The 18886-nt window shown below is 35.2% G+C and overlaps 2 protein-coding genes across 6 annotated transcripts in view; one reads left to right on the plus strand and one right to left on the minus strand.

Annotated features, from left to right (window-relative positions):
* Positions 1 to 18886, plus strand: part of LOC126972044 (transient receptor potential cation channel trpm) — a 311245-nt gene that overhangs the window by 190418 nt on the left and 101941 nt on the right. For all 5 annotated transcript variants that reach the window (XM_050818611.1, XM_050818612.1, XM_050818613.1 and 2 more), the window contains one exon: positions 8453 to 8589. In XM_050818611.1, coding sequence (XP_050674568.1) covers positions 8453 to 8589 — 137 coding nt within the window. The remainder of the gene's footprint in view (positions 1 to 8452; positions 8590 to 18886) is intronic.
* LOC126972115 (uncharacterized) lies at positions 1330 to 13802 on the minus strand. The gene is made up of 3 exons (XM_050818704.1): positions 13400 to 13802; positions 4531 to 4714; positions 1330 to 2185 (listed from the first exon to the last, which is right to left on the minus strand). The coding sequence occupies exons 1-3, from the start codon at positions 13769 to 13771 to the stop codon at positions 2040 to 2042; spliced, it is 702 nt and encodes a 233-aa protein (XP_050674661.1). The 5' UTR covers positions 13772 to 13802; the 3' UTR covers positions 1330 to 2039.

Below are 18886 nucleotides of genomic sequence, written 5' to 3' on the forward strand. Positions count from 1 at the left end.
TCTCGGTCCCTTCCTTTTTCTTATGTATGTCAATGACCACCCCTATCATATTGACAATCTTTAAATTGTATTGTTTGGTGGTGACACATCTTTTCTTTTTAAAGTTAATCGCAGGCAATTGTGTTTGGATGAGGTGAATGAAGCAATTGCAGGGGTGGTCAATTGTTTTGAAGAAAATAATCTTTTGGTTTGCGGTAAAAGACGAAATGTATTAAATTAACTTTACCCGACTTATAACAGTTTGGAACATTCATGCAGTAAAACTCGAGTAAGTTAAATACGTTAATCTTCAAACCCATTTAATAGGTATAGAAAACATGTCTTGTCTGTCACATAAAATACAATTTTTGATGGAAGAGGAAGGACTCACGAGCTTACGGGTTACCTGATGTTAAGTGATCACGGCTGACCAGGTCCTCTCAGAGGTATTCCAGCAGCATTGCCGGTCTTATTCATAGCGTCACTAAGCAAATTCCATTACGCCATCGCATAGATCAATAAAAGATATCATTAAAACGTTCCATGAGTCGATCATTGAAATGCCAAAAGCAGGAAATTTATATTAATCTGGTTTCGCCAACAGCCGTTAATCATTGAGACGATTGGTGATATATTTGACAGTGAGTGATTTGACCCCTTTTTTATGGGAAAAATTGTGACATTACGGCAAATTTAAATTCCACACGCATTGTGTTGATGTTTTGTATTCGAAAGCCGTGAACTTTTACCCTCGCACAGCAACTTTGGATTCATCGTCTTTCGTCGGTCGTGTTTTCCAAGTGATACGACCCAGGGATATTCGAGTCTAGAGCATATATTTTCCCATCTCAAAGGCCGGTAACTCGTATCTTGATCTCTGGTATTGCTGTTATCTGGGCGATGCCTTGTTTACTTACATCAAGTGAGCCACTTTATGTATTCTCTCTTTAAAGTATGACACGTTTTTTACGACTATTTATATTTTCATTGAAGTAATTCAATTTACACGTTCAACCAGGGGTTTCAATTATATGGTTTTACACGTAAAATATTTATTCTACGTTGAATAAAACTTCAATATTTGTTTTAGTAATAATCTTTGTATAAGAATGAAATATAATTCTGTTTTCAGTGAGCGAAACATGCTCATCTGACAAGTTGTCACAAATGAAACACGTGTCAAGCTGAAATCTTAAAGTAATTTCAAATGTGATGTTATCAAGGTGTAATCCTACATACGAAAGCTGTGATGGTATTTTCTAAAAAAAAATAACCTACTATTGACGAAGCTCACATGTGCATGCTAAAATATTTGCAAAGTCATTTTTTTTTATTTGGATTGAAAAACTATTACTTTTGAAAATAATTTAATTTTCAGTGCATCTTAAACTCGAAAGTTTTTTCTTCAAATGCTTTCAAAATACATCATCATCATCAGAAGTCTGCATCTAACATCAACATCAATCACCATCAACCTTTTTATTTCAATCTACAATCAATATGAACGCAGCAAGGTCGCGAGTGGTGTCTGTTACTTTGGTTATAGCATTAATAATAATTTCCAACAATATCCATTATATTAGAATAGGAAATCAAATATCAAATTTACGTATGACCTTGATTATACGACTATTTGAAACGCCATTCTAGGGTTAGCGAATGTAAAAATTCAGTTACAAGTTTACGCGTCTTACGGCCGTTCCCAATATACTATTTACAGATAGAGATAAATCACTACCTTCTAGCTGTCAATAATCTGAAGCTGAAGCTGCCCAATAAAAGATAACGTGAGTTACCGTCGATAAGTTTATTGGGACAGAAAAGTCAACGATAGTTACCATTTTTTATCTCAAGCAAGAGATAGATTGATTATTGGGAACGGCCGTTAATCATTTATAAAGATCTTACATTATGTATATTACACTAATAACGGTGGCTTTTCCACGTAAATTATTTCTTTAATAGTCCCATCGGGTTCGAATAGTCTTCTTGCGTTTCCTATTTCGCGCTCAAAATCTTTATGCATGTCTATAACATAATACTTCTTTAGCAAAATAGCATCACTTAAGAGAGTCCTGATTGCGTAAGGACGTAGACGAATTAAGACCATTCATTTGAGCTTGAAATAGGACGTCGTTTATGAGTTTTTCCGCCAGGATCCTCATTTCTGGCCGAAGACCACGAAGCTTGGCTGCCACGTTCACCCCTGAAAGTATGGATATTTTAATGATAAAACAGAATTAACCCTAGTATCATCACTACATTGTATAAACCAAAGTCGCTTCCGATCTTTCAAACTACGTCACACATTTTGATGCGGTGATTCAAGAGGAAGGTATATATGTATAATACATGCATAATATAATAGTAGATACTGATAACTTTAGAGCTTTCTAATGTGTATCGTAAATGAACACCTTTATTGCGCTTACATTGCAAACACTGGCTGAACTCTACGAGATAGATCAAAATATTGTACTAAACTCTGAAGTATTGTACACCTTAAGAAGGTCTACGACAAAGCCCACAAAAAACATCTTGACAGAACGAAATCTGTCCGGGGACCTAGTATTCTAATAAAAGCAGCCTTAGAAACTAAGAATCTTCGAATAAAAGGCATTTATTTTCTCAAAATTGATTCCTTTAGAATTATTTTTGATGTCATTTCTAATATACTACCGCTTCGGAAAAAATGGCGCTCTGAGAGAGAAGAAGCGGCGCAAGAAACTCTCCCAGCTTTATTATTTTTTGCGCTCTTTTAAAAAAAAATATACAATATTGTACAGTCATTTCTATCCATATAAAACAATCGTAATCTAGTCCCAGGCTGTTCGATTACTTAGATATTCAGCTGTTCCCAGTAGTAGGATTTACGACAGAGTCATTTAAATTTATTAATAAATAATGCCTGAACTGTGGCTGGGACTTTATTATAAAAGTGTGTACTAGAATTAGTTACAAGCAATGCTTTATTTCTAGTGTTATAATAATGAAAATCATTATTAAGAGCAAAAAGGTGACGATTTTGTGAACGTATATTAAATTTTCATAATTGTACTGACAATGAACAGTCATCATATTTAATTCTTTAAATTTTTCTTTGAGAGACTGTCTATAACCAAGCTGATATATAGCACGAACAGCTCTCTTTTGCAGAGCAAACACTATATCAATGTCAGCAGCATGACCCCACAGTAAAATACCGTACGTCATGATGCTGTGAAAATAACTGAAGTACACTAATCAAGAGGTTGCAACATTCGTGTACTCTCTCTAATCTTTTTAAAGGCATATGCCGCAGAGCTGAGTCTATCTGCTAGTTGGGCAATATGTGGACTCGACCGAAGCTTTTTATCTAACCCAAGATCTCCGCTGTTTTAGCTGAAGCCTATGTTATTAGAAGTAATGAAATTTTTTGAAAATTATATTTTGTGCCTATCCGTTAGAAAACTCGACAATTTATCGAAACATTTATTCCACGCCCACGCTTCGATGATCTCGAAAAGTCTGCTAAGATTTGCAAAAGATTTTAACAAAGAAAATTTTAACCAGGCTTAGTGGAGCGTTTTACTTTTTGTATGAATTACTTCCATTCTTATAAAAGCGGTTAGCCTTAGAGTAGCTTTTCCCGGGTACTTAAGCAATATAAAATGAAGTTTCTTATTTGGAAAAAAAGCATTGAAACGGAAACAGGAGAAGGTATATTTCAAAAACTTAAGATTACACGCAGATCTCAATGATAACGAAATCGACAAGGCCAAGGAGAAAAGAAATGTTGGAATAATATGGTGAGATGGTGACATTAGAAATGGCAGGAGAAAATCGATCTGATCTAGTAAAAGATTATATAAATTATTTTTACACTTAATTAAGCTTTTTTTTTAATGAAAATAAGGGATGAGACGAGCAGGACGTTTAGCTGATGGTAATTTATACGCTCTGCCCATTACAATGCAGTGCCGTTCAGGATTCTTGAAAAACCCAAATATTCTGAGCGGCACTACAATTGCGCTCGTCACCTTGAGACATAAGTTGTTAAGTCTCATTAACACATTAATGTTTACACATTACTGCTTCACGGCAGAAATAGGCGCCGTTGTGGTACCCATGATCTAGCATTACCCACTATATGAGTGATAACTTAGCACAAATGACTCCAATCACATCGTTCGCCGCCCATTATCTTGAGACTAAGGTTGAAATGTGTTAGTAACCCAACTCACACAGACCTTCAAGCTAGAACACCACACCATTTGCACCACTTACATCTACCAGTGGGAGGCTCCATTGCACAGGAAGCCAGCTAGATTATGGGGACCACAACGGCGCCTATTTCTGCCGTGAAGCAGTAATGTGTAAGGATTATTGTGTTTCGGTTTGAAGGGCACCGTAGCTAGTGAAATTACTGGGCAAATGAGACTTAACATCTTATGTCTCAAGTTGACGACAGCAATTGTAGTGCCGCTCAGAATTCTTTTCAGGTTTTTCAATAGTCCCGAACGACATTGCATTGTAATGGGCGGAGATAATCACAACAGTATACTTGCTTACCTATCGCATCATATTCATCTTCCACTTCAGTACAAAGTCTCTTCCCTTTATCATCATTGAACTTCTGCGACGGAGAATGAATTTCGTCACTACTCCTCAGCTCCGAGTAAGAATCCACTTCATGATTCTCATAGGAATCGTCTGTTATGAATTCTATTCTGTCCATTTCTTCCTCTTCTGGTTCCTGGTATTAGAGAAATATAGAATAAGATACAGATAGATAAATAGTGATAGGGATTTGACGGGAATAGTAAGAGTTTCAGCTCAGGCTTCGTAGTGATACATTTTTAACCGACTTCAAAAAAGGAGGAGGTTCTCAATTCGTCGGTATTATTTTTTATGTTTGTAACCTCAAAACTTTCGACTGGGTGAACCGATTTTGATAATTCTTTTTTAATTGAAAGCTGGTGCTTCCCGAGTAGTCCCATTGTAATTTGGTCCAGATCTGACATTGAAATTCATGAGAAAACCATAAAAGTCTTAAATTTTGCTATACGTATGTATAGCAAAGTGGATGATAAATTTACGAATAACTCAATATCGCGCCAACCCATTTCGATGATTCTTTTTTTATTGGAAAGCATATACTTCAAAGATAGTTTGGTTTGGTTCTGATTACGGAATCCATGACAACGTAACGGAACACTGTCTGTAATCAAATTGCAAAGTACTTACGTTAATTGCTGCATTGATTTTTTTTTGTATATTTACACATATTTAGAAAAATTGTTAGTAGGTGTACTTCAAATTCACTAAAAATCATAAAAAATAAATAACAAAAAAACAACCGCCTTCAAAAACACAATTCCAAAACAATACCTATATATAATGTGCACGAAAAAGTATAAAAATAATTGCGTATTTTTATACAATCTAATTAATTAATCTTATTCTAGTTACGATTATTATAATTTTTATTACTACATAGATAGTTATAGGTGAGATGTGCTTGAGTCGTGAGGAGGCGAGAGGCGAGAGCGGGTTGCGGCGGAAGGACACCGATTCCAAAAATAACAATAATCGTAACTCGAACTAGATTAATTAATTAGATTGTATAAAAATACGCAATTATTTTTATACTTTTTAGTGCACATTATATATATTGTTTTGGTATAGTGTTTTTGAAGGCGGTTGTTTTTTTGTTAAATCTATTTTTACAGGATTATTACAAATGTTTCAGCTTCTTTCCGATACTACAATTACTATCATCTGGTCTCTTGAAGACTTCAAAGTAATCATAATAAATTTTATAATTTCATAGGTAAAGGTCTTATATGAAGTATTAGTCTCAGCTGCGCTCCAACTCTAGACTCCAGACATTTAAACTATTCATTAGGTATCGTTATATTAATAAATGATTGAAAAGATAAAGGGCTTTGTGTTTGCAAGACGCAGGTTTCAAAAATCAGAATTAAATTTGTAAGTTTATCTATAAACGGATAATTATCTTAATCAATATTATTTGGCATTATCTATATATATAAAATGAATTGCTGTTTGTTAGTCTCGCTAAAACATGAGAACGGCTGGACTGATTTCGCATATTTTGGTCTTGAATTTTTTGTGGAAATCCAGGGAAGGTTTAAAAGGTGAATAAATAGGAAAATGCTGCTAAATTAAATAAAAACAACAAATTTGTTTTTCCTTTGATGTGTCCATACATAATTTCTATGAGAGAATTTATTGACGCACGGTTTGACAGTTCTGCTGTAAAACAATTTCATTACGACAGCAGGGTGCATATTTTACGAAGTAATTTTTGATGTTATAATATATTATTGACAAATTCATAAAAAAACATTATTTCATTTATTATATACAGAACAACGTCTGTCGGGTCATCTAGTATTTATATAAAACTTAAAAAAAATAAAAGGCCGAAATTTATGGTATTCCTTTGGCAATCCATCCGTTAAGTTCGTTTATTAAATTATGTTCATTAAAGGTATATCCAAAAATATGATTCAATTCTTAAAGTCGAAAATTGTCCTCGATGAAACTATAATAAATATCTAATTTTCTCAACACAGGTTTCCTTTCGCAGAGTGATTGTGGAACCAGTAATCCCACAGAAAGCTTACGTGACTGAAATACATACCGCGTTAGTATACGCCGTGTTAAAATATAGTAATTGGAACTTAATAAAAACTTATTGATTCCAATAATTGCTTGAAGTTTTTAATTAAATTGTTGTTTCACATTAACATTTAATTAAACACCACAAAAATGTTGATTGTAATATAAATTTATCAAAAACGTAAGTTTTCGTGGCGAATCGAATACGCGCTCTTAAAAGCACAGTTGTATTGTATTTGAAAACACATAATTATGTTGTGTTTTCGCAGTTAATGTGTTAAACAAACCTGCCAATTTCTCGGGATAAAGATACTTGAATAGATAAACTCAAATTAATCAAATAATGAAATATTATTCCTTCAATAAGGTGAATATATATTATAGACTAGTTGACCCGACAGACGTTGTTCTGTATATAATAAATAAAATAATGTTTTTTATATGAATTTGTCAATAATATATCATAAAATCAAAAATTACTTCGTAAAATATGCACCCTGCTGTCGTAATGGAATTGTTTCACAGCAGAACTGTCAAACCGTGCGTCAATAAATTCTCTCGTAGAAATTATGTACTCGTATGGGCACATCGAAGGAAAAACAAATTTGTTGTTTTTATTTAATTTAGCAGCATTTTCCTATTTATTCATTCCTTTTAAACCTTCTCCAAATAATTCAAGACCTAAATTTGCCAAATCGGTCCAGCCGTTCTCGAGTTTTAGCGAGACTAACGAACAGCAATTCATTTTTATATATATAGATAGATATAGATATGCTCATGAATGTCATATTTCAGTGTGATTTTTTTAAGAATTGTTTACATTAAGTTAATCTATTCATCACGCATACCAAGCAGCGCTCGTTTACGAGTATGTCGCATGAATGAGCTATCGCTCCTCCCGCACATATTTTGGGGAAAGGAACGACCCGCCCCACGACAGAAACACAAGCTATGCAGGAACACATGCACCCAGACGTGAAAATCTCAACCTCAACAGACAGCTATCCAATAGACATCAATTAAATTGTGATTTATTTATATTTCTTAACTTTATAGGCATAACCTATTTCTTTTTATGTCAATAATGGACTGGACGAGCAGGACGTATCATCAGCTGATGGTAATTGTAACGCCTTGCATATTACAATGCAATGCCGCTCAGGATTCTTGAAAAACCCAAAAATTCTGAGCAGCACTACAACTGCGCACCTTGAGACATAAGATTTTAAGTCTCATTTGCCCAGTAATTTCACTAGCTACGGCGCCATTCAGACCAAAACACAGTAATGTTTACACATTACCGCTTCACGCCAGAAATAGGCGCCGTTGTGGTATCCATAATCTAGCCATCCACAACCTGTGCAAGGAGCCTCCCACTGGTATACTCTGTCCTATAGGCAACCAATTAACATTCTATGGTTATCATAAAGAGCGAAAGGTCAAAGAGTTCACTGTGTGCGTGTGTTTTTTCTGAAGGGAAAATTACTTTTAAGTATCGTAAGATCGTGGTCGTATTCATCTCGTATGTCGGGCTCGGTTTGAAGACCAATACTGACTAAAAAACCGCCAATTCTTCTATCTCCCTAGGGCCCATGGAATCTTGAATTTCTTCATGTGTAGAGAATCTAACTTCTGCTATCTCCAACTAAACAAACTATAAATTAACTGCAGTGGCTTTTCTTGCCCTCTCTAACCTCGCAAATCTTTTAATATTTCTGCAGCGTATGCACTGGTTGCAACCCAGGCTGTTTCAGAAGTAAGCATGTATGTGTATGTGTGTTTGTGTGCATGTGTGTCTGTATCTTTTGTTCTTGTTTTAGTGTGAACTGTATCTAATTGTGTGCAGATCAAAGCTGGCCGTGCTCAACAACAGGCATGCCTACTTCCTGCTGGTTGACAACGGATCCATCGGCAGATATGGAGCGGAGATCGTGCTGCGACGGAAGCTCGAGAAATACATCGCGGCGCAGAAGTTACACCCTTGTAAGTGAAACAACTGATTATTAGCTGCATTTTTATGGAAGACGAGGTAGGGGTCATCATCATCATCATCATCATCAGCCGGAAGACGTCCACTGCTGGACAAAGGCCTCCCCCAAAGATCTCCACGACGATCGAACGTATTCCGGCGAACGATCATGACCAGATCGTCGGTCCATCTTGTGGGAGGCCTACCAACACTGCGTCTACCGGTACGTGGTCGCCATTCGAGGACTTTACTGCCCCAACGGCCATCTGTCTGTCTAACTATGTGCCCTGCCCACTGTTACTTCAGTTTCGCAATCATTAGGGCTATGTCGGAGACTTTGGTTCTCCTACGGATGTCCTCATTTCTGATTTGATCTCACAGGGAAACTCCAAGCATAGCCCTCCGAGCGACTATGAGCTTTCTGATAAGGCCCATAGTTAGCGACCACGACTGCGTACCGTAAGTCATCACTGGCAACACACACTGGTTGAATACCTTCGTCTTCAGACACTGTGGTATTTGGGACAAGAATATTTTACGGAGCTTCCCGAACGGTGCCCACCGCAAAGATGTTCTACTTATAGAATATTTACTTACTTTGATTAAAATAAAGGGCCTCGCTAGTTTGTTTTTATAAAAAAATATTTAGATTTTTTGTGAATCTCATATACACTAACTAATAATTTATCTAAATATGTCTACATCCATTAAATATTGCAATTCAGGAATGAACGTAAGCGCATTGCAATTTGGTTATAGACAGTAAGAAATTTTGCCATAAATCGCACCCTTACTGTAAGTCGTTAAGGACTTCCATTGATCATCAACATCATATTTGACTACGACACTTACTTGACAATAACGACGTTACGGTAGGTGACTCAAGATTCGGCCGATTATCATTTATTTGCTCCTAAGAACTCAAGAGTTCCGTTACTTTGTCATGGATCCCATAATCAGAACCTATCCAAACTATCTATGAAGTTATATCCTTTACAATAAAAAAATAATCGTCGAAATCGGTTGGAGCGATATTGAGTTCTTCGTAAATTTGTCGCGCACATACTTAGAGCAAATTTATATTACATTTATGATTTTTTCATGGATGCTAATGTCAGATCTAGACCAAATTACAATGGGACAGCACAGGAAACACCAGCTTTCAAATTAAAAAAAGAATGATCAATATCGGTTCACGCAGTCGAAAGTTCTCAGGTAACAAACATAAAAAACATACCGACGAATTGAGAACCTCCTCCAATTTTGAAGTCGGTTAAAAATAACGCAGTTGTACAATGTTCATAATTAAACCTATTTGAATACTAGATTGATAAACATCACAATTAATTAGTTATACGAAACGTGAATTGAAATAAGCTTATTACCTTTGTTGCTAGAACGGACATTAAGCCGAATTCAATTTGAGTTGGATCTAGTTTAGCTGCGAAATGGATTTGCTATTAGCTGGGATACACCTGCGATTGATGTTGACAGCAATATCAAAGTAAATTATTATTTGATGGATATTTCATGATGTGCTTTGGTCGTATAGAGTGGGTGGCTAAAAGTAAATTGACTATTATAATCCCTACGTTGCAACGGGGAGTTGACTTTTGACACACATGCCAATTTTCATAGTGAAACGGTATTCGATTATGGATTGGTCTCCGCTGCGTTACAACTAGATACTGCACTACCTAAGAACAATAGCTCTTTTATTATGGCAACTATTAGATGCTTGTGTGCGTGGCATCTTGACACACAATGGCATCTTTCAAATTTTGTATCAACGCTTAGTGTTATTTTACATTGAAATTAATAAAAAACAAAATACTTGCTGATGGTAATACCAGTGTCTTTCTTATTTCATGTAAACCATATATACCATCCAACCTTCAACGAAAATTGAATGAGATCTAGTAAGTAGTTTTAAAAAGAATACACAAGTTACAACGAACTATCAGAACATTTATATTATGTTACTTGCTGCTACGGAACCCTTCTCGGTATCTCTTCGGACGGGCGAGTCAGACTCGCACTTGGCCGCTTTTTTCTTTATATTTTTAAATCTGGGAATAATCACTTTCATAGGTTTTTGTTCATCAGCGCCATCTATTTGCTACAGTCTTAATTAACAACTAATGAGAGTTCTGACTTCAGAGTTGATTCTTGCCGGATTTTGATGAACTTTAACTTTTTCTGTTTAATAATTACTTGAAAACTGTACGTAATTAAACAATCAATTATTACACTAATTAATAGCAGGTATCTATAGCTGTAGTTACACTAAATTAAACTAAAGAGAGAGAAGATGAAGAAAAGACTAATAGCCTAAACACTTGATAGGGATTTGCTACGGCCGGGCCATCGGATGGTCCAGTGGGCGATTCGCACAAATAGTCAAAGTCAAATAGTCTTTATGCAATAAGGCTTAAACTAGGCGCTTTCGAATAGTCCCTATAAATATTTCATAAAATTACTTAATTTACCATATTATGTTCGAAAAAAGTTGAGCTCGTGCGAAGAACATACAAGAAACTCAACGTCCACTCTTTTCAATCAAATAGAGTATTTTTAAATGGCTTTAATATACATCTATCTATATATATAAAAATGAATTGCTGTTCGTTAGTCTCGCTAAAACTCGAGAACGGCTGGACTGATTTGGCTAATTTTGGTCTTGAATTATTTGTGGAAGTCCAGAGAAGGTTTAAAAGGTGAATAAATAGGAAAATGCTGCTAAATCAAATAAAAACAACAAATTTGTTTTTCCTTTGATGTGTCCATACATAATTTATATGAGAGAATTTATTGACGCACGGTTTGACAGTTCTGCTGTGAAACAATTTCATTACGACAGCAGGGTACATATTTTACGAAGTAATTTTTGATGTTATGATATATTATTGACAAATTCATATAAAAACATTATTTTATTTTTTATATACAGAACAACGTCTGTCGGGTCAGCTAGTAACAAATAAGTTTGTAAAGTGCTGCATTCAATAATATATGAATCGTGTTTAAATTAATAATTTTGTGCGATAGACAATGGGACGTACCATCGGATATGGTCCGCTGACCGCTACCAAACCGCGTCTGATAGTTCGACCGTACCAAATCCGATCATGTGTGTAGGCTATTAAGACACAGACAGAGCCTACCTAAAATTAACATTTTTGGTAGTTATATGTATTATGTATGTATTTGTATGTGATACATTAATTATATTATTTAAAAAATCATAAAGAAAAATATTTTGTGGGTACAGTCAATATAAACAGTGTTTTATTTGGAATTTACTTTTTTCACATGGTATAGAACAGTAGATATAGGTAGTATATTGTTGTATACAAAATAGCTGTAAATAAATACTAAATGTTACTAAGTACTGTTAATAATACCGTCTACACCATAGATTTACAGTACCTATTAATCTTAGATAGGTATGATTATATTGCACTAGTATATTCTATATCTATGGCTTACTCAATCAACTCAAATCAATTATCTATGAGAGCACATACCTATAACGTCATGTGTACATACGTGGTAACGAGAGATCGAATATAGAAATGATTCGTCAGCCTAGCGAAACTCTCTAACGGCCGTTTCCAATATTCAGTCTATCTCTTACTTGAAATAAAAATCGTAACTATCGTTGACTTTTCTGTCTCAATAAACTTATCGACGGTATCTCACCTTATCCGAGCACGCTGTCTGTCAATGGGACGACGTATAGCTTACCAGCGATATAAAGTTTGTATGGAAATTACAATTCACGCGTCCCAATATAAGGCGATAAGAATGACTTATCGGGTATATTGGGACAGCTTCAGATTATTGACAGCTAATTACTGACAGTAGAAGTTAGTAATTTATCTCTATCTGTAGATAGTATATTGGGAACAGCCGTAAGAAGAAAGCGATTCGCTCGATTGTATGAAACGTGCAGTCATTGACATATTGACAGATGACGGCTATAATCTTGAAAAAAAGGAGACAGCCCAAATCCACTACGTTATAAGCAACTGTTCGCTTTCAAACTTAGCGGGATTATACTTCGTCGCCAATCGCGACACTGTAATTACCTACTACTGATTCAAACTTATGTCAAATAACTGCACGATTCATAGATCATACTAAACTAATTTTCAATTTTTACGTAGGCAGTCTCGCCTCTTATTACGTAGTATACTACAAATACATCTAATTAGATAGTAGGTAATTATGTCAGCGGGAGTGAGACAAAGAGAATATTTTAAATCGGGTGTCCGGTTAGCAGTAATTGTAGCTGTCACTCAAAATATTACACTTGATAGGTACTAAATCACTCACTTGAGTTACAGTTTTCCTCTCTTGTCAAGTTGTCACAGTGACAACCGGTCATAGGTATGTATTTTATACAACTGTTTAATTTGAGTATAAATATTAAATACGTTTTCAGTGTAGCAGAAATTTACTTAATAACCGACAAAGAACAGTCATAATATTTATTTCTTAAAATTTTTCGTTGATAAGATTTCTTAAACTGATATGTATCACGAACAGCACTCTTCTGCAAGGCAAGAGCTATTGTCAGCAGCATGACCCCATAGCAAAATACAATAATGATGACACGAAAATATTTAAAATATATCTACTGGCTTTTCATTTCTACAAACATGACGTGAAGATAATTATTGTATTACTTTTAAATGTACATCCATATTTACATACTTAAATTTAAAAACCAAAGTAGATTCTCGTTGCCGTCTCATCTAATATTATGATAATTAAGGCCCATATAACTACATACATATATATCACAATATAATAACTTACGTTTTCCGGTTCTGGCATCTCATGCTTTGCAACAGAATCGCCGAAGACAAAGGATAATTGCTTATAGTACCACAGATTAGGAACGTGCACATGTTCACCGTTGGCTTTTCTACCGCTATTTATAACCTTTTTGTATTCCCGTCTCATACAAGCTCGCAAGCTCTCAATCTTCCGCAGCACATGAACACGCGTTGCACTTTTATCGTATTCCTGAACTAATTCTGTTAAACGATCCACTGCTTGCTGACGAGACCCCTTGTGTTTGTAAGTCAAACATTTCCTATCCCATAGGCAAGGCAGCTCTTTGTACAATTGAATGAATCGTCTTTGCACTCGTTGTGGGAAAACAATGTTCGATTCGTGGTGCGCCATTTTGTTTGCGTTCGTTGAGCGGCGCGGCGCGCAAGTCACTGAGCGACGACTCGACGAGCGTGGGCTCGGTCGTCGGCGTTTGTAGCGTTCGGCTGTTGCTCGGGTATACTCGGGCTCGTTATCGCTATGCAAGCGTTTCGGTTACGAACTTGCTGTCACGCTTGGTGTGGCACATGTCTGTGTGGGCTCGATTGAACGTGCGTCCGTGTATACTATCGTTTTATATTGGTTTAAACATATATTCAATATCTATAGTGTTATTACATTTCAATGTTACCCGAGTTTGAGTCTCGGTAGATGTTTATAGCTTGTATGTTTAACAGGTATTTTTGTAGGTACCTTTTATTGTACAATGAATAGAACTCAAATTTATTCTTGGAAATAAATAAAAATAAAGTATATCCGTTTGATTATTAATTATTTTATGAAGTAGCACCGTATCAAGCAGCATACGACGCAAGCATAGAGAAACGAGTTGAAAATATTTTAGTCTTAGATTAAGGATTGGTCTCCGCTGCGCTCCAACTAGATACAGCAGGCGTATTCGCAAAGTGCGGCAAAAAAACTAAATGTACGCCCAAGTGGGCGTACTCGAGCCCGAAAAACGTGTGACGTTGACGTGCTAAATGTTCTGTTAAGCTTTGCAAATAATTGAAACTAAAATGCGTAGTAAAACTTTGTAAAAAGAATACTATAAGAAATAAGAAAGGCACGGGGATCACATATCATCAGTAAGTATTTTGTATTTTATTAATTTCAATTTAAAATAACACGATGCGTATATAAGCTACAAAATTTGAAAGATGCCATTGAGTGTCAAGATGCCACGCACACAAGCATCATAGTTGCCGTAATAAAAAAGCTATTCTTCTTAGATAGTGCGGTATCTAGTTGGAGCGCAGCAGAGAAACCAATACTTAATCTAAGATTTTAGATTTCCTTCATAAGATGAATTGTCAATTGTCAGTCCTTGCAAGAAGCGTCTTTGGTCAGACTCAATGGTGTCAGCGTAAGTCTTTTGGTAAATCGAACAGGAGAAGCATATTCTAAGACAATGCAAAACTTATTATTATCACACTTATTTATAAGTTAGAGTGACTATAGAATCTATTGTTAATATACTTTTCACTTCTCATGCTCTGAAATTGCTTATTTGTGCACGATATAGGCTGCACAAAATCGATTTTTTGTGCACAAGTGCACAAAAGTATCTACTTATAAATGTATCTATATTAAGGCAAAGAAAATGAGCCATACAGCCAAACACAATAAAAAGTTCAGAGATAGAATTTGTTATTTTATAATATTTACTTTAATTTATTTGCCTCGTGTGTTTTTTAAGACTTAAAAGTTATTCAAATTTTAATTAAAATATAGTAGGTTATTTAATTAATTAAAAAAATATATATACTACAAAATTAATTTAATAGTAGGCTGTATAGGTCTGGAGCCCAAGCCTAATATCAATGTCGTAAGATAAAAATAAAATGGCGGGAAACAAGTCTTATTTTTTAGTTTGTTTATTAATTTCTTCAAATTTGCTAAAATTGGTAAAAATGTCCATGTTATACTACTGTATTATTTCCTCGAAATCGAAATGAAATGCAGAATTTATAACTCGTCCACAAAACCATATTATCCTCGATATTACTATCAGCCCGAGCCGAAGTCTCGGATAAAAAATGGTTCGTTTTGTGCACTCGTAAAATCTAATATACAGTATTTCTATCTTGCTGTACCTCCGTTACGCTAGTATATTGTAACCCCCTTATTCATAATAGTCTGCTAACTTAAGGTGAAGAGTAAGCAGAAAACATGCAAACAAGGTGTTTTAGACAAGTTTTTTGGTGAAAATATAGCATTTCGAGCTATGAACACTACTTAACCCTGTTACACATGTGTCAAGATGCCACGCACACAAGCATCATAGTTGCCGTAATAAAAAAGCTATTCTTCTTAGATAGTGCGGTATCTAGTTGGAGCGCAGCAGAGAAACCAATACTTAATCTAAGATTTTAGATTTCCTTCATAAGATGAATTGTCAATTGTCAGTCCTTGCAAGAAGCGTCTTTGGTCAGACTCAATGGTGTCAGCGTAAGTCTTTTGGTAAATCGAACAGGAGAAGCATATTCTAAGACAATGCAAAACTTATTATTATCACACTTATTTATAAGTTAGAGTGACTATAGAATCTATTGTTAATATACTTTTCACTTCTCATGCTCTGAAATTGTTTATTTGTGCACGATATAGGCTGCACAAAATCGATTTTTTGTGCACAAGTGCACAAAAGTATCTACTTATAAATGTATCTATATTAAGGCAAAGAAAATGAGCCATACAGCCAAACACAATAAAAAGTTCAGAGATAGAATTTGTTATTTTATAATATTTACTTTAATTTATTTGCCTCGTGTGTTTTTTAAGACTTAAAAGTTATTCAAATTTTAATTAAAATATAGTAGGTTATTTAATTAATTAAAAAAATATATATACTACAAAATTAATTTAATAGTAGGCTGTATAGGTCTGGAGCCCAAGCCTAATATCAATGTCGTAAGATAAAAATAAAATGGCGGGAAACAAGTCTTATTTTTTAGTTTGTTTATTAATTTCTTCAAATTTGCTAAAATTGGTAAAAATGTCCATGTTATACTACTGTATTATTTCCTCGCAATCGAAATGAAATGCAGAATTTATAACTCGTCCACAAAACCATATTATCCTCGATATTACTATCAGCCCGAGCCGAAGTCTCGGATAAAAAATGGTTCGTTTTGTGCACTCGTAAAATCTAATATACAGTATTTCTATCTTGCTGTACCTCCGTTACGCTAGTATATTGTAACCCCCTTATTCATAATGGTCCGCTAACTTTAAACAGCCGCTTAGGAGTGTTTTTTCACATTCTGACTTAGGTCAATAGAAGAAGACAGAGTGAGAATTAGCAATGCTTTAAGGCGACACTAAATGCCCGCGACCTTGAGCGATATGAGTTCCGGCTTCCGGCCCGCCATCTATGTAACAAAGCCAATATTTTCAATATTCTTGGGTGGAAAACAGTTTATATGCTTACAATCCTCGTTATTCATTTCTAATCTGAATAAATATGCCTACACAAAAAAGTAATGCTATAAGATAAATTTTCTGAGAGTTGTACTAAAAAAAATACGTCATGCCATGCCAAAAAACTTGTTTAACTGCAGCAAAAAGTGGTAGTTCAAGAAGGACTGGAGTGAAAACTATAACCAACAGTAAGCATTAGAAACCTACAAATAAGACTTAAGTATATGTGTAACAGGGTTAAGTAGTGTTCATAGTTCGAAATGCTATATTTTCACCAAAAAACTTGTCTAAAACACCTTGTTTGCATGTTTTCTGCTTACTCTTCACCTTAAGTTAGCAGACTATTATGAATAAGGGGGTAAGTCTTTAAGGTTTGTGACTTCGGCCTTGAGGGATCGAGCGAAGCTAGGTTACCTCTCCCGAGGGATCGAAATAGTTCAAATTCAGAATTAGAAGCATTTTTAATTTATTGCAAACATAATACAATTTTCATTACTAACAAAACTATGTCATGTTAAATAGTATTAGTGAACAGTTAATAATTTCTCATACAATTTTTATCCAGATTGAATCATTAACATGGCTCTAGTTGTAAAAGTTAGTGGTACTTTGTGATTTTTTTTTCACAATGTTTATTAAGGATAGAAATGTAAAGAAAAAATGAATTTTCTTCACAAATTCTGTAGATGTATAATTATTTTTTGTAAAAATAAATGCTTTATACAGTTTTATATTTTAGCGATTTCTCGAGAAGGCGGCCTTAAAACCAGAGAGTTCTGTTACGTCGTCAAGCTAGCGGGTAGGTCCACTCTCATAATACCTCTTCCCTTTCATCTAGCCCTCCACTATCAACTTTTCCAGATTGTAATGTTGTCAGCAAGAAATCTGACGAGAATGCTTCAGTAGCCACTGACCTGTATAAATACCACTGGACAGGCTGTTCCATATGTTTGACAGCAAATTTTTTGTGCCTATTTGAAGCGCCACTCGCGAGCGTCCAGAGAAACTTATTTTGACGTATAATACAAATGGCTGCAAGGGAAACGTAAATACAATACTCTAAAGGTTTTTTGCATTTTGAATTAACTTCGGTCGTCTTCCGTGTTATTTATACTTCAAGAATCAACGTAATAAAGTACACAATTTTTTTTGTAAATAGTCTCCCACCATCTATCGATGTTTGCTGAGGTTGTCATCACTAGTTGTAGTACCGCAGACTTCCGCTACATGGCCAACAGCGCCAAAATGGCGAATATCATAACATAAAAGCACTTTGACAGCCGCCAGTCCAGTGGTAAATAGTAGAGGTCAGTGCTTCAGTAGCACATTGCTTTATGGCTGGTTTATGACATATTGTACATCTGTCATTAAAATTTTATGTTGACACTTCAAGTGGCGTACGTGTCACTATCTCAAATAACCGTCAATTGAGCCACAAGCTATTACTCACGCAGTAAAATTTTTATCACGATCCACCCCCGAAATTCCGTACATCTCGATATTCATTGGGTGTCGTAAAACACATCGTAAAAACTACGCTATTTTTATGACAACCTGTATAATAGATATAATACTACAGTACGTGGAATATATATATATATATATTAAATTAAGGGACGAGACGAGCAGGACGTTCAGGTAATGGTAATTGATACGCCATACCCATTACAATGCAGTGCCGCTCAGTATTCTTGAAAAACCCAAAAATTCTGAGCGGCACTAACATTGCGCTCGTCATCTTGAGACACAAGATGCTAAGTCTCATTTGCCCAGTAATTTCACTAGCTACGGCGCCATTCAGACCAAAACACAGTAATGTTTACACATTACCGCTTCACGGCAGAAATAGGCGCCGTTGTGGTGCCCATAATCTTGCCGGCTTCCTGTGTAACGGAGCCTCCCACTGGTATAGAAAAGATATCACACTACAGTATGTGGAATATATACGTTTTAGTCAAATGTTATGTCTTTCAAAATAATATATTAGTTTAAGTCTTACGCTGAAATCTATAGAACGTACTCAGACTTTGCTAAGACTTTACTAACGTA

The sequence above is a fragment of the Leptidea sinapis genome, chromosome 25, assembly GCF_905404315.1.
Source record: "Leptidea sinapis chromosome 25, ilLepSina1.1, whole genome shotgun sequence".
Taxonomy (NCBI): Eukaryota; Metazoa; Arthropoda; class Insecta; order Lepidoptera; family Pieridae; genus Leptidea; species Leptidea sinapis.